Genomic DNA, 15794 nt, shown 5'->3' with positions numbered 1-15794 from the left:
TATAGTAGTTATATTCTTGTACATAGGGGTAGTATTATAGTAGTTATATTCTTGTACATAGGGGCAGTATTACAGTAGTTATATCCTTGTACACAAGGGCAGTATTATTGTAGTTATATTCTTGTACATTGGAGCAGTATTACAGTAGTTATATTCTTCTACATAGGAGCAGTATTATAGTAGTTATATTCTTGTATATAGTGGCATACGTTGTCAAATTCATGTATTTGTGAGGTTGTGGACTGTCTCTCCCTGATTCTACCCTGAAGACACCCGCCGTATACTTAAGTGTAGTTGAACAGTGCTGTGCGTTTTATGCAATGTATGCTTTGTAAGATGCTATGGTAATGTGTAGAATAGAGGGGCAAATGCCAAACTTCCATGATTGTGTATAAAGATAAGCAAGGATTATTAGTAATATATGATAGGAGATCGGAAATAGATAAGGAATTGTTAATGTTGGGTACAAGCCCGCAGATGGGAGGTGAATAAAAGGAGAGGTACTTCCTCGGTGGTTAGGAGTAGTAGAAGGTATAAGCAAGTCCTTGGTAGAGTTCAAGTGCTGTTGGCTGCTATGGCCAACATGGGGCCATAAGAGAGGTATTCATATTAGATATGTAGGGATCCATCAGTTTTGAGACCACCTTGACGTTGGTTGATGGGCAGGCATGAATTGATCAAGTTATGTGCTAAGCGTCTCTTTTTTTCCTAGTATTCAGAAGCAGTAATGATATTCATATTTCATATATTCCACATTGACATGCTTTAGCATGAAAGAATGCTGCTTTTCTGTATATTATATATGGGGGTGGCTGTTCCTAGCATGCACCTGTTCACACTAGCCTGGATGTGCCAGTCAGTCTTTTGTTATTTTTATGTTCGCTCTCTGACCGAGCACTCCGCCCTTCAACATGTGGTGGTTTTACTTACAGCAGGATGCTACCTACCCATAAATGCAGGCTTTATTGAGAGAGGTGTCCACATTCATCTAGGAATTCAGACTTTAACCTACAAGAGTTATTCATATTAGATATGTAGGGATCTATCAGTTTTGAGACCACCTTGACGTTGGTTGATGGGCAGATATGAACTGCTCCTAGTATGCACCTATTCACATTGGCTTGGATGTGCCAGTCAGTCTTTTGTTATTTTAATGGCCAACATGGGCCTATCACTCGGGGCAGTGGACTACCATACAACTCCTCCATGAGGATACATTTGTCGAGGCCAGGGAAATCTGGACATCGATCCTCAGGGGTGGGGAATGATGGAGTCCGCGTGCACTGCCATCGGTGGAAAGGGTTCCCTAGATGTAGTGAAAACTATATCTAAAGGGATTCTCTATCGGGAACAAATATTAGAGCTGAAGTTATGTTCAGTACCTGAGGGAAAGACTGTAACCTGTTGTGCCCTATCCCACATGCTCCACTGTTATGAATGTGAACTGTTCAGTAAAGGTTTGTCTGTTGGGAAGCACTTGGTGTCCCCTGGATTGTGTGCGGTGGTTTCTGAAGATGGACCCATGGAGTCAGCGGAGGCCTATGGCTCACAAGTGAGTGTGATGCACCACACACCTAATAGCACACCGGGAATGTGACACGATTTTCCTGTAGGGTGCCGGAGAACGCAGAAGCAGCAGCTCGTCCACGACTACCTCGCTCGTGCACCTTACATATTCATGCTTGATGCCTAGAGTTTATAAACTTTTGCTCAAACATTTATTCCACATACCTGTTTGAATTCCTATGAATTATTACGAAAGCTCCTAAACCTTATAGCTGTAATAACAACCATAAGTGGGGTGTTATCAGCAGAGGACATATGCACGCCTGAGGTTTGGAGCATCTATTTTCGCCCAATGTATTTATACCATTCGTAGGAAATGATGAGGAACAGGAAGTGGGGGCTACAAGGGAGCTGGCAATACTTGCTGACAAACTACAAGTCTCAAAAGACTGGAGCTTCTTATTGTTATCACATTAAAACATAAAAATAACAGTAGGAAAAATTAAGATATAACTGGAACATTCTACATATATTTTTTTTTCAATTCCTCATCATATTCATAAGATCTGTTTGCTGTTGCTGTCAATGAATGATAAGTAGGTGCAATTGTATAAAAACAAATTGTAGATCCAGGAAAAAATATCTTCTTCTAAAAAAGTCATTTGGAAAATGACTTAATGGGGAAATAATTCTCTTAAGATTCTTTGTAAAATTATAATGACTCTTTGTAATAATGTATAATTCTTTATAATCTGATGATTGTGATCAGTGTCATAATAGGAAATATTCTACATATTATCAACTCACATGCTGTTTCCTTGTGACTAGGACTCATCTCTCATCTGACATTTGGCTGGAGAGAAGATGATCAGGTTTGGCTTAAAGTAGACATCCACAGCTTAAAATGTACAAATCAAAATATATACAGTTGTGTATTTGCCCCCTTCCTGATGTCCTATTCTTTTGCATGTTTGTCTCACTTAAATGTTTCCGATAAACAAAGAAAATGAAATTTTAGACAAAGATAACATAAGTAATCACAGTTTTTAAATGTGTCTTTATTATTAAGGGAAAAAGAAATCCAAACCTACAGAGCCGTGTGTGAAAAAGTGATTGCCCCCCTGTTATGACCCCAATGGCGAGGGTCTCAGAGAAACGTGGAAGTCTGCAGAATACAAAAATCCAGCTCATAGGGCAGTGGTAACTGGGTTGACCATATATCTACTCCTAACGCCAACACTAGAAGTAGCCGGGGATCATTCCTACGTTGATTCTAGATGACACGCGCCAGCCGGAGAATCTAGCTACCCCTAGTAGAGGAAAACAAAGACCTTTCTTGCCTCCAGAGAAGGGGACCCCAAAGCTGGATAGAAGCCCCCCACAAATAATGACGGTGAGGTAAGAGGAAATGACAAACACAGAAATGAACCAGGTTTAGCACAGAGAGGCCCGCTTACTGATAGCAGAATAAAGAAAGGTAACTTATATGGTCAACAAAAACCCTATCAAAATCCACACTGGAAATTCAAGAACCCCCGAACCGTCTAACGGTCCGGGGGGAGAACACCAGCCCCCTAGAGCTTCCAGCAAAGGTCAGGATATAGATTTGGAACAAGCTGGACAAAAATACAAAACCAAAACAAATAGCAAAAAGCAAAAGGCAGACTTAGCTGATATAACTGGAACCAGGATCAGTAGACAAGAGCACAGCAGACTAGCTCTGATAACTACGTTGCCAGGCATTGAACTGAAGGTCCAGGGAGCTTATATAGCAACACCCCTAACTAACGACCCAGGTGCGGATAAAAGGAATGACAGAAAAACCAGAGTCAAAAAACTAGTAACCACTAGAGGGAGCAAAAAGCAAATTCACAACAGTACCCCCCCCTTAGTGAGGGGTCACCGAACCCTCACCACGACCACCAGGGCGATCAGGATGAGCGGCATGAAAGGCACGAACTAAATCGGCCGCATGAACATCAGAGGCGACCACCCAGGAATTATCCTCCTGACCATAGCCCTTCCACTTGACCAGGTACTGAAGCCTCCGCCTGGAGAGGCGAGAATCCAAGATCTTCTCCACCACGTACTCCAACTCGCCCTCAACCAACACCGGAGCAGGAGGCTCAGCAGAAGGAACTACAGGCACAATGTACCGCCGCAACAAGGACCTATGAAATACATTGTGAATAGCAAACGACACAGGAAGATCCAGACGAAAAGATACAGGATTAAGGATTTCCAATATCTTGTAAGGCCCAATAAAACGAGGTTTAAATTTGGGAGAGGAGACCTTCATAGGAACAAAGCGGGAAGAAAGCCACACCAAATCCCCAACGCGTAGTCGGGGACCCACGCCGCGGCGGCGGTTGGCAAAGCGCTGAGCCTTCTCCTGTGACAACTTCAAGTTGTCCACCACATGATTCCAGATCTGCTGCAACCTATCCACCACAGAATCCACCCCAGGACAGTCAGAAGGCTCCACATGACCCGAAGAAAAGCGAGGATGGAAACCAGAGTTGCAGAAAAAAGGCGAAACCAAGGTGGCGGAACTAGCCCGATTATTAAGGGCAAACTCAGCCAACGGCAAGAATGTCACCCAATCGTCCTGATCAGCAGAGACAAAACACCTCAAATAAGCCTCCAAAGTCTGATTGGTTCGCTCCGTCTGTCCATTAGTCTGAGGATGGAAAGCAGACGAAAACGACAAATCAATGCCCATCCTACTACAAAAGGATCGCCAGAACCTGGAAACGAACTGGGATCCTCTGTCTGACACAATATTCTCAGGGATGCCGTGCAAACGAACCACGTTCTGGAAAAACACAGGAACCAGATCGGAAGAGGAAGGCAGCTTAGGCAAAGGAACCAAATGGACCATCTTGGAGAAGCGATCACATATCACCCAGATAACGGACATGCCCTGAGATAGCGGAAGATCAGAAATGAAATCCATGGAGATATGTGTCCAAGGTCTCTTCGGGACAGGCAAGGGCAAGAGCAAACCGCTGGCACGAGAACAGCAAGGCTTAGCTCGAGCACAAGTCCCACAGGACTGCACAAATGACCGCACATCCCTTGACAAGGAAGGCCACCAAAAGGACCTGGCCACCAGATCTCTGGTGCCAAAAATTCCCGGGTGACCTGCCAACACCGAGGAATGAACCTCGGAAATGACTCTGCTGGTCCACTTATCCGGGACAAACAGTCTGTCAGGTGGACAAGACTCAGGCCTATCAGCCTGAAATCTCTGCAACACACGTCGCAGATCCGGAGAAATAGCTGACAAGATAACTCCATCTTTAAGAATACCAACAGGATCAGCGACTCCAGGAGCATCAGGCACAAAGCTCCTAGAAAGAGCATCGGCCTTCACATTCTTTGAACCTGGTAAATACGAGACAACAAAATCAAAGCGGGAGAAAAACAATGACCAGCGGGCCTGTCTCGGATTAAGGCGTTTAGCAGACTCGAGATACATCAGATTTTTGTGATCAGTCAAGACCACCACACGATGCTTAGCACCCTCGAGCCAATGACGCCACTCCTCAAATGCCCATTTCATGGCCAACAACTCCCGATTGCCCACATCATAATTTCGCTCGGCAGGCGAAAACTTCCTAGAGAAAAAGGCACAAGGTTTCATAACAGAGCAACCAGGGCCTCTCTGCGACAAAACGGCCCCTGCCCCAATCTCCGAAGCATCCACCTCAACCTGAAAGGGAAGTGAGACGTCAGGCTGGCACAAAACAGGCGCCGAAGTAAACCGGCGTTTCAACTCCTGGAAAGCCTCCACGGCAGCAGGAGCCCAGTTAGCTACATCGGAGCCCTTCTTGGTCATATCCGTCAAAGGTTTCACAATGCTAGAAAAATTAGCGATAAAACGACGGTAGAAGTTAGCGAAGCCCAAGAACTTCTGAAGACTCTTAACTGACGAGGGCTGAGTCCAATCAAGAATAGCTCGGACCTTGACTGGGTCCATCTCCACAGCAGAAGGGGAAAAAATGAACCCCAAAAAGGGAACCTTCTGTACACCAAAGAGACACTTTGAGCCCTTGACAAACAAAGAATTTTCACGCAAAATTTTAAAGACCAACCTGACCTGCTCCACATGCGAATCCCAATTATCAGAAAAAACCAAAATATCATCCAGATAAACAATCAAAAATTTATCCAGATACTTCCGGAAAATGTCATGCATAAAGGACTGAAAAACTGAAGGCGCATTGGAGAGCCCAAAAGGCATCACCAAGTACTCAAAATGACCTTCGGGCGTATTGAATGCGGTTTTCCATTCATCACCTTGCTTAATGCGCACAAGGTTGTACGCACCACGAAGGTCTATCTTGGTGAACCACTTGGCACCCTTAATCCGGGCAAACAAGTCAGACAACAGCGGTAAAGGATACTGAAATTTGACAGTGATCTTATTTAAAAGCCGATAATCAATACAAGGTCTCAAAGATCCGTCCTTTTTTGCCACAAAAAAGAATCCCGCACCAAGAGGGGAAGAAGACGGACGAATATGTCCTTTTTCCAGAGACTCCTTGATATATGAACGCATAGCGGTATGTTCAGGTACCGACAGATTAAACAGTCTTCCCTTAGGAAATTTACTGCCTGGGATCAAATCTATAGCACAGTCACAGTCCCTATGAGGAGGCAGTGCACTGGACTCAGACTCACTGAAGACATCCTGATAATCAGACAAATACTCCGGAACTTCCGAAGGCGTAGAAGAAGCAATAGACACAGGCAGGGAATCCTCATGAATACCACGACAGCCCCAACTTGAGACTGACATAGCCTTCCAGTCCAGGACTGGATTATGGGTCTGTAACCATGGCAGCCCTAAAACGACCAAATCATGCATTTTATGTAAAACCAGGAAACGTATCACCTCGCGGTGTTCAGGAGTCATGCACATGGTAACCTGTGTCCAATACTGCGGTTTATTTGCTGCCAATGGTGTAGCATCAATACCCCTAAGAGGAATAGGATTTTCTAATGGTTCAAGAGTAAATCCACAGCGCTTAGCAAATGAGAGATCCATGAGACTCAGGGCAGCACCTGAATCTACAAACGCCATGACAGGATAAGATGACAGTGAGCAAATCAAAGTTACAGACAGAATAAATTTAGGTTGCAAATTACCAACGGTGACAGGACTAACAACCTTAGCTATACGTTTAGAGCATGCTGAGATAACATGTGTAGAATCACCACAGTAGTAGCACAAGCCATTCCGGCGTCTATGAATTTTCCGCTCATTTCTAGTCAGGATTCTATCACATTGCATTAAATCAGGTGTCTGTTCAGACAACACCATGAGGGAATTTGCGGTTTTTCTATCACATTGCACCGAATTAGGTGTCTGTTCAGACAACACCATGAGGGCTCCCGCAACCGCCGGTCAATTTGAATAGCCAGTGCCATAGTGTCATTCAGACCTGTGGGAATGGGAAAACCCACCATAACATTCTTAATGGCTTCAGAAAGGCCATTTCTAAAATTAGCGGCCAGTGCACACTCGTTCCAATGTGTCAGCACGGACCATTTCCGAAATTTTTGGCAATACACTTCAGCCTCGTCCTGCCCCTGAGACATAGACAGCAAGGCCTTTTCTGCCTGAATCTCAAGATTGGGTTCCTCATAAAGTAAACCGAGCGCCAGAAAAAACGCATCAAGATCAGCCAATGCCGGATCTCCTGGCGCCAGCGAAAAAGCCCAATCCTGAGGGTCGCCCCGTAAGAACGAAATAACAATTTTTACTTGCTGAGCAGAATCTCCTGATGAACAGGGTCTCAAGGACAAAAACAATTTACAATTATTCACGAAATTCCTAAACTTAAACCTGTCTCCGGAAAACAGTTCAGGAATCGGTATTTTAGGTTCTGACCTAGGATTTCTGATAACATAGTCTTGTATGCCCTGCACACGAGTAGCCAGCTGGTCCACACTTGTAATCAAGGTCTGGACATTCATGTCTGCAGCAAGCATAGCCACTCTGAGGTAAAGGGGAAGGAGAAGAAAAAAAAAACTCAGAATCTTCTTTCTTATAATCCCTCTTCTGCAATGCATTAAACATTTAATACCGGTCCTGGCAAACTGTTATGACCCCAATGGCGAGGGTCTCAGAGAAACGTGGAAGTCTGCAGAATACAAAAATCCAGCTCATAGGGCAGTGGTAACTGGGTTGACCATATATCTACTCCTAACGCCAACACTAGAAGTAGCCGGGGATCATTCCTACGTTGATTCTAGATGACACGCGCCAGCCGGAGAATCTAGCTACCCCTAGTAGAGGAAAACAAAGACCTTTCTTGCCTCCAGAGAAGGGGACCCCAAAGCTGGATAGAAGCCCCCCACAAATAATGACGGTGAGGTAAGAGGAAATGACAAACACAGAAATGAACCAGGTTTAGCACAGAGAGGCCCGCTTACTGATAGCAGAATAAAGAAAGGTAACTTATATGGTCAACAAAAACCCTATCAAAATCCACACTGGAAATTCAAGAACCCCCGAACCGTCTAACGGTCCGGGGGGAGAACACCAGCCCCCTAGAGCTTCCAGCAAAGGTCAGGATATAGATTTGGAACAAGCTGGACAAAAATACAAAACCAAAACAAATAGCAAAAAGCAAAAGGCAGACTTAGCTGATATAACTGGAACCAGGATCAGTAGACAAGAGCACAGCAGACTAGCTCTGATAACTACGTTGCCAGGCATTGAACTGAAGGTCCAGGGAGCTTATATAGCAACACCCCTAACTAACGACCCAGGTGCGGATAAAAGGAATGACAGAAAAACCAGAGTCAAAAAACTAGTAACCACTAGAGGGAGCAAAAAGCAAATTCACAACACCCCCCCACCTTAAAACATAAATTAAATGTGGCTTATCACATCTTTGGGAAGCGGAGTTCAAGCACCCTAGCCACACACCGGCCTGATTACTGCCCCATTTGTTCTCATTCAAGAAATCACTTAAATAGGACCTGCCTGACAAAGTGAAGTTGACCAAAAGATTCTCAAAAGATAGACATCATACCGCAATCCAAAGAAATTCTGGAACAAATTGGAAAGAAAGTAATTAAGATCTGTCAGTCTGGAAAAGGTTATAAAGCCATTTCCAAAGCTTTGGAACTCCAGCGAACCACAGTGAGAGCCATTATCCACAAATGGCAAAAATCCAGAAATGTGGTGAACCTTCCCAGGAGCAGGCAGCCGACCACAATTACCCCAAGAGTACAGCAACGACTTATCCAAGAGGTCACAAAAGACCGCATAAAAACATTCAAAGAACTGCAGGCTTCACTTGCCTCAATTAAAGTCAGTGTTCATGACCCCACCATAAGAATGAGACTGGGCAAAAATGGCCTGCATGGCACAGAGTTACAAGTCAAAAACCACTGCTGAGCAATAAGAACGTAAAGGCTCAACTCAGTTTTACCAAAAACATCTTGATGGTCCCCAAGACTATTAGGAGAATACTGTGTGGACTAACGAGATAAAAGTTGAACCTTTTGGACGGTGTACGTCCCATTACATCTTGCATAGAAGTAAAACAACATTTCAGAAAAGAAACATCATGCCAACAGTAAAATATAGTGGTGTTAATGTAATGATCTGGGGTTGTTTTTCTGCTTCAAGATCTGTATAATACAAAAAACAAAGGAAATGCTAACAATGGCAGGGTATCAATAAACTTAAATTGCCAATATTATGATAAGGTACTAGTAATACCCCGGCCACCAGAAAGCCGGACATAGGTAGTCACATGTGAACAGTCGGAGAAGAAACCTTGGACCATAAAGTCCAATATGTAATGCAATAAAAATTCAATAATTTTATTAATGGTAAACAGGTAAAAAATAACAGAACAACATAACAATGTACACAAAATTGAATATTAAAAACAAGGCCGCACACCCAGTGATCACAATCAATGGAACAGATCCAGGCTGAAATGATGAGTGCAATCAATATGGGGATCCAACAAAATACTGCTGGAGAGATCAGCCCAAAATAGGGTCTTATCCGATGCAAAGTGAGATAATATAGTTGGGTTATACTTACCAGATAAAAGCTATCAATATAGCATGTAAAAATATCTGGTGCAGCAGATCCACGCTGAGATTGATCTTGGTGCCGAGATGTCCATCTGCCCATGCACCGCCCCTGGCAGTCATTTTCCCAGAGTCCACCGCACAGTAAACCATGTACCGTAAGGCAGGGGCTCCGGGCTTTCACAAAATGTCAGCAGAGCCCCCGCACCGGCACACATCAGAACATCCCCTCATCCCAGCCTGTGGCCTGCAGCAACGCTCAACTCTTTCCTCCTCCAGCAGCGACCCTGGGACCCTGCTCCACTGCGGCTGGTAAGGTATATCCGCATTATAAGGCGCACCCCCATTTTCCCCCAAGTGTGTCTTATAATCCGAAAAATACGGTAACTGCCAATTCTCTTTTAAAGAAAAAGGAAAGAAGGCCAATTCTGCAAGTTGGGTCCACCACTGATCTTTATTGCTTAACATTTAGACCAAACTTACCAGAGATATAGAATGTTTCTATGGAGTTCCCATTCCAAATTAATGCAGAAATAGTCAATTTTACAGTAAAACATTTCATGATATCATCTGGATGTCTTACCTTAATTGCCATTGATCTGCTGACCAAACCATCATGCTCAGAACTTCCAATAAGAAGGTCTATATTTTGGGTGGTCTTCTTCTGCAATAAGTCTGAAAGTGTATTCTGAAGGTAAACTCCATCCATCACTGGTCCCCATGTCTGAAATGGTCCTTGTACAGCAAGAATCTATCAATATAATAGAAGACGTAAGAAGATGTAAGCAACGATTTATGATGCTTGTACACTGTGTTCCAAATTATTATGCAAATTGGATTTAAGTGTCATAAAGATTTAATCGTTTTGTTTTTCAAATAAACTCCTGGATGGTATTGTGTCTCAGGGCTCAATGGATCACTGAAATCAATCTTAAATACATGTGATAATTAGTTTTCCAGGTGATTCTAATTAAAGAAAAACTACTTAAAAATGATGTTCCACATTATTAAGCAGGCCACAGGTTTCAAGCAATATGGGAAATAAAAAGGATCTCTCTGCTGCTGAAAAGTGTTAAATAGTGCAATGCCTTGGACAAGGTTTGAAAACATTAGATATTTCACGAAAACTTAGGAGTGATCATCATACTATGAAGAGATTTATGACTGAAACAGAGTTCATGCAGATAAAGGCATATTGAGTAAGGTTTCTGCCAGACAAATTCATTGAATTAAGAGAGCAGCTGCCAAAATACCATTACAAAGCAGCAAAAAGTTATTTGAAGTTGCTGGTGCGTCTGGAGTCCCTCAAACCTCAAGGTGTAGGATCCTTCAAAGGCTTGCTTTGGTGCATAAACCTACTATTCGGCCACCCCTAAACAGTGATCACAAGCAGAAATGGTTGCAGTGGGCCCAGACATACATGAAGACTATTTTTCAAGCAGTCTTGTTCACTGATGAGAGTCGAGCAACCCTGAATGGTCCAGATGGATGGAGTAGTGGATGGTTGGTGGATGGCCACCATGTCCCAACAAGGCTGCAACGTCAGCAAGGAGGTTGAGGAGTCATGTTTTGGTCCAGAACAGCTGGTAGGGCCCTTTAAGGTTCCTGAAGGTGTGAAAATGACCTCTGCAAAGTGTATAGAGTTTCTGACTGACAACTTTCTTCCATGGTATAAAAAGCAGAAACGTGCCTTCAGGAGCAGAAGCATCTTCACGCATGACAATGCATTATCTCATGCTGTCATGCTGCAAAGAATACATCTGAGTCATTGGCTGCTATGGGCATAAAAGGAGATAAACTCATGGTGTGGCCACCATCTTCCCCTGACCTCAACCCTATAGAGAACCTTTGGATTATCATCAAGCAAAAGATCTATGAGGGTGGGAGGCAGTTCACATCAAAACAGCAGCTCTGGGAGGCTATTCTGACTTCATACAAAGAAATACAAGCAGAAACTCTCCAAAAACTCACAAGTTCAATGGATGCAAGAATTGTGAAGGTGATATCAAAGACGGGTTCCTATGTTAACATGTAACTTGGCCTGTTAGGATGTTTTGGAGTTAAAAAGCTTTTTTGTTCAGTGAATGTGACCTCCTAATGCTGCAAATTCTTAAATTAGCATTTTCAGTTCTTTAAAACATATCAAATGTTTAGAAATTCTACTGTGCCTAATAATTTGGAACAGCGCATTTTGAGTTTTTATTCATTTTAGAGATTATACTGTTATCATTGGGAGGTTTCTTCAATAAAATTCGATGTATACGCTAACGGGTAATTACTTTTATTAGACTGACTGTCATTTGCACCGACCATTTAGGAAAATCAGAGAAAAATGTCATTTGCATAATAATTTGGAACACAGTGTAGACCATGTCTGAACCTAAAGGTCCATAAACCAAAAATTGTAGAATTCTCATCACAGTTCATGTGGGAATATTAATGACTATCCAATCCTGAGCTTTTTGCTTGAAGATCCCATTGCCATATGCTGCGAATGAAGGAGAGCTGTTCTCAGCTACATGAGCAAAACATGACAAATTCAAATAAATTCTTTAATCTCAATACCTACCGTAAGTTGTACTCCACATTTATAGGATACAAAAATCAGGATCCTACGTACTTTATGATGTCCTCCCAGTTTTGGGGTATACATTGAATACCATGTTCTGCAAATTACACCCTAAAGAAGTTGGCTTTGACCAACATTTATCTAGCGTTTGTGTGATCACTGGGGGTCCCACCTCTGGGAAATCCACTGACAATGAGAACAGGAATCCTACATCATCCCATTCGAGAGGAGCTGGAATCCGCTTTTTGTCTCTAGGACTGACGGAAACCACAACTTCATCAAAACAGAGGTGACAAAATACTTGTTCTCCAGACCAGTGGATGGTCCCAGTAATTTTCTTTGCCATGGAAAGTACAGTTTGATACACAATATAAAACTAAAAAAAAAAGTTTTAAAACGAGGCAAAATAAAGTAGTTGTGTTTCTCTCATCCTAATTTAAAGGGTTAGATACTGTATATTGATGGTCTATCATTAAGTCCCCAAAACACAACAGATAGGTGTCAAACAAAATATAAATATAATTGTTTGGACTAGAAATATCTCTCTCAACTCCTTCATAAACAGCAGTGCTCATGTGGTCAACTCCTTCATAAACAGCAGTGCTCATGTGGTCTCCATGAGAAGATGGCTGCCAAATACCTATGGTGGCTTATCTCACAGTGGACAAAAAGGATCGGAAGTCCTAAATCAGACTCTCCGGATCATTATCTCCCTGGCATCATCTGGGTCAAGTTGACCATGTCAAAGGGTTCAGAAAATGTCAGTCTAATATGATGGGGTCCTTCAGGATAGAACATCAATATCAGAAAAATGGGCTACGACTCTTGGTAACTTGACGACCAGCTGTTTGAAGGAGCCTTTTGATTGTTTTTGTGATCCTGGAAATAGAGTTTAATGTCATGAGTAAAAGAGTATACGTACAATATCTATGGAGGGTAATTCTTTACCATAGAGTCAGATTCAGTTCATACACTGTAAGAAACTTCTTTAAGGATTTCCTCAATGCAAAGTTTCTCAACTAGACTAATTATGTAAGTTTGGTCCGGTCAATGCTACGAATTCCTTAAACTACGTGACTTATTAATACTCTTAAATTAGGTCAAGTGTATCTTACACAGAAAATTACACAAAACTGTCATCAATGCTCAACCAATGACCCAGACTTATGAACTTTTTAAAACTTTAGTCATTTAACTTTTCTATTGACATGGGATGAAACAAGTTGAAGAACATTTTCCACCCAAAATTAATAACTTGACCTGGAAAAGTCTGCAAATTGTCCTCTTTTGTTAGATCCTTTTAATCTCAGTTTTTAAGGATTACTTTGGTGTGGATTAAATCTGCTATAGACAATGCATTGACATCCACTGGTCATTATTGCCTTTGCAAACCCATGACTTAAGATGATCCAACAATTGGAGATACAGCATCACTCAAGTTGATACAAATTGGGGGTTTAAAAGAGCTGATCATCTCGGGAATTTGGGGAATATCAATCATGATTTAGGCTTCTAACTGAAAGGATTTTCCAAAATTAGAAAACCATAGCAACCTTCTTAAAAAAAAAAACACATGCAATCATAGGTCTTATTGGTTTTGCAGCTGTTTCCCTTTCTCTTCACTGGAACTGAGTTGCAATACCAGCTACAACACATATACAATTGATGCCCTGATACTAATAGAAAGCAGCCATGTTTCTTTAATCCTGGAAACTCCTTTAATTCGATATTATCTGCAAATAGTTTAATCAGTGCAAACATCTGGACAACCTTGGTTTGTGCCGTGTTGAGGGTGTTGGCATCTACTTTGCGTAGACAGGTCAAGGTTTCTTCACTTTCTGTTAGTGGACATCCAACTTCCTCCGCCAATGAATGAACTTGTTGTCGAGCTCTTCTCTCACTTACGGGTATCATTGGAGAAAAGGCTGAGCCCCCCTAGGAATGAGATGGAATGAAATGATGATCAAGATTGATTTATTTGGCTGAATTGGTCTATATGCTTTACTTGGAGGCGTCCATCAGTCTCACGGATTTTGAATATAGTGTCCGTCGAGCGAGTACAATGCCACTCCATTCAATGTCTTTTAGGGTTAATGTAAATGGCCCATGTCATGTGGCTATTTTTTATTAAAAAAATTGCCCATTACTCGAACAACCCTTTCTCAACCCTATATTTTCCCCTATTGAAATAACACTAATACCTCCAGTGCCGGCGCCAATCCAGCAGTGTCAGCACTGGCTTTTTCTGAGCATCACATGACATTGTTATGTCACATGATCTCTGTGGCCAAACAGCACTGGCTTCATTCTCCTCTTCTTCAAATATGATTGACATCCGGAGAAAATGAAAGGGCAGCCACAGCTCTCACTTCCTCCAAATGTTTGATTTGTTCAAAAGAGGAGAGATCAAATCCAGATCTGATCCGCCGCAGGGATCGTGTGACTAAACAGTGTCACGTGAGCCCAAGGAGAGCAAGTGCCAACACTGCTGGAATGGCACCAGCACCAGAGGTTTGGTGTTATTCTTCTATCGGGGGGCACATAGGTATTAAAACGGGTTGTCCAAGTAGTGGGCAACCCCTTAAAGTCAATTACAGACACAGTTGAACGTTTTCCAACTCCTACCAACTTCAATAAAAGAGAGAATCACATGAGCATCTACAGTACGTCTCCACTTTACGCCTTCTCTCTATAGTGTCAAACAGAAAGGAGTCTTAATTCACGGGGTTCACAGAGAATGAGGTCTCGGGATCCACACTTGCTCTAGATCAGGGGTGTCAAACTGCATTCCTCGAGGGCCTCAAACCATGAGTGTTTTCAAGATTTCCTTAGCATTCCACAAGGTGCTGGAATCATTCTGTGCAGGTGATTAAATGATCACCTGTGCAATACAAGGAAATCCTGAAAACATGACCTGTTTGCGGCCCTCGAGGAATGCAGTTTGACACCTCTGCTCTAGATAGTAGTTGTAGCATAATATGTTGTTCTTCAAAACGTCTCCATACTAATTACAATTTAGTCCAATTGTTTCCACTTCCAACCTTCCAAAACTCCTAATTAATAATTATCTCTCAACAATACAACATGAGTACAGCTCGTACCGGTGTGCATACACTGATTGAAAACCTAAACTGTAGTGGAGAGATGAACAACCTTTTTTGGTCCAAATGCCAAAATTTGTGATTGTACCACTACCAAGTGTCGCAGAAAATTTGATGAGGTATTCTGATCCAAGGTATATATCCACAGTATATACTATATACCATTATGTAATATGTGGGGGTTCTGTTCTGGAAATTCCACTATTGTAGATCAAGAGGGCAATCTTCTCCCCTATTTAGCATGCCAAAAAAAGGAGCCAAGATGACCATACAATGTGCGCAGCTAATGTTACTGATCACAGGGAGCAAGAGAAGGCTAGGGGCCCCAAAGAAGGGCATTGAGGGCCTGGGGGCCCCATAGAAGGGCATTGAGGGCCTCGTATGGCCCCCAGACTGCAGATTCAAACCCCCTTTTCTATAGGAATGTTCCTATTATATTGATAATTATATTGCTAGTTATCATTTTGGGCAAGAAAGTTATTCAATCATGTCTTTATTTTGAAGACATGAGGTACACAGGAAAAGTAGTCAAGTTTGGAAATACCATATTG

The 15794-nt window shown here is 42.4% G+C and overlaps 1 protein-coding gene across 1 annotated transcript in view; it reads right to left on the bottom strand.

The window, feature by feature from the left end:
- TG (thyroglobulin) overlaps positions 1–15794 on the bottom strand; it is a 233000-nt gene that overhangs the window by 17033 nt on the left and 200173 nt on the right. Inside the window, exons 40-41 of the mRNA XM_077271730.1 lie at positions 13913–14077; positions 10157–10324 (exon numbers count right to left, since the gene is read on the bottom strand). Coding sequence (XP_077127845.1) covers positions 10157–10324; positions 13913–14077 — 333 coding nt within the window. The remainder of the gene's footprint in view (positions 1–10156; positions 10325–13912; positions 14078–15794) is intronic.

The sequence above is a fragment of the Ranitomeya variabilis genome, chromosome 6 (genome assembly GCF_051348905.1).
Source record: "Ranitomeya variabilis isolate aRanVar5 chromosome 6, aRanVar5.hap1, whole genome shotgun sequence".
Taxonomy (NCBI): domain Eukaryota; kingdom Metazoa; phylum Chordata; class Amphibia; order Anura; family Dendrobatidae; genus Ranitomeya; species Ranitomeya variabilis.
The sequence above is the reverse complement of the archived record's forward strand: the minus strand, read 5'-3'. Positions and strand labels throughout refer to the sequence as shown.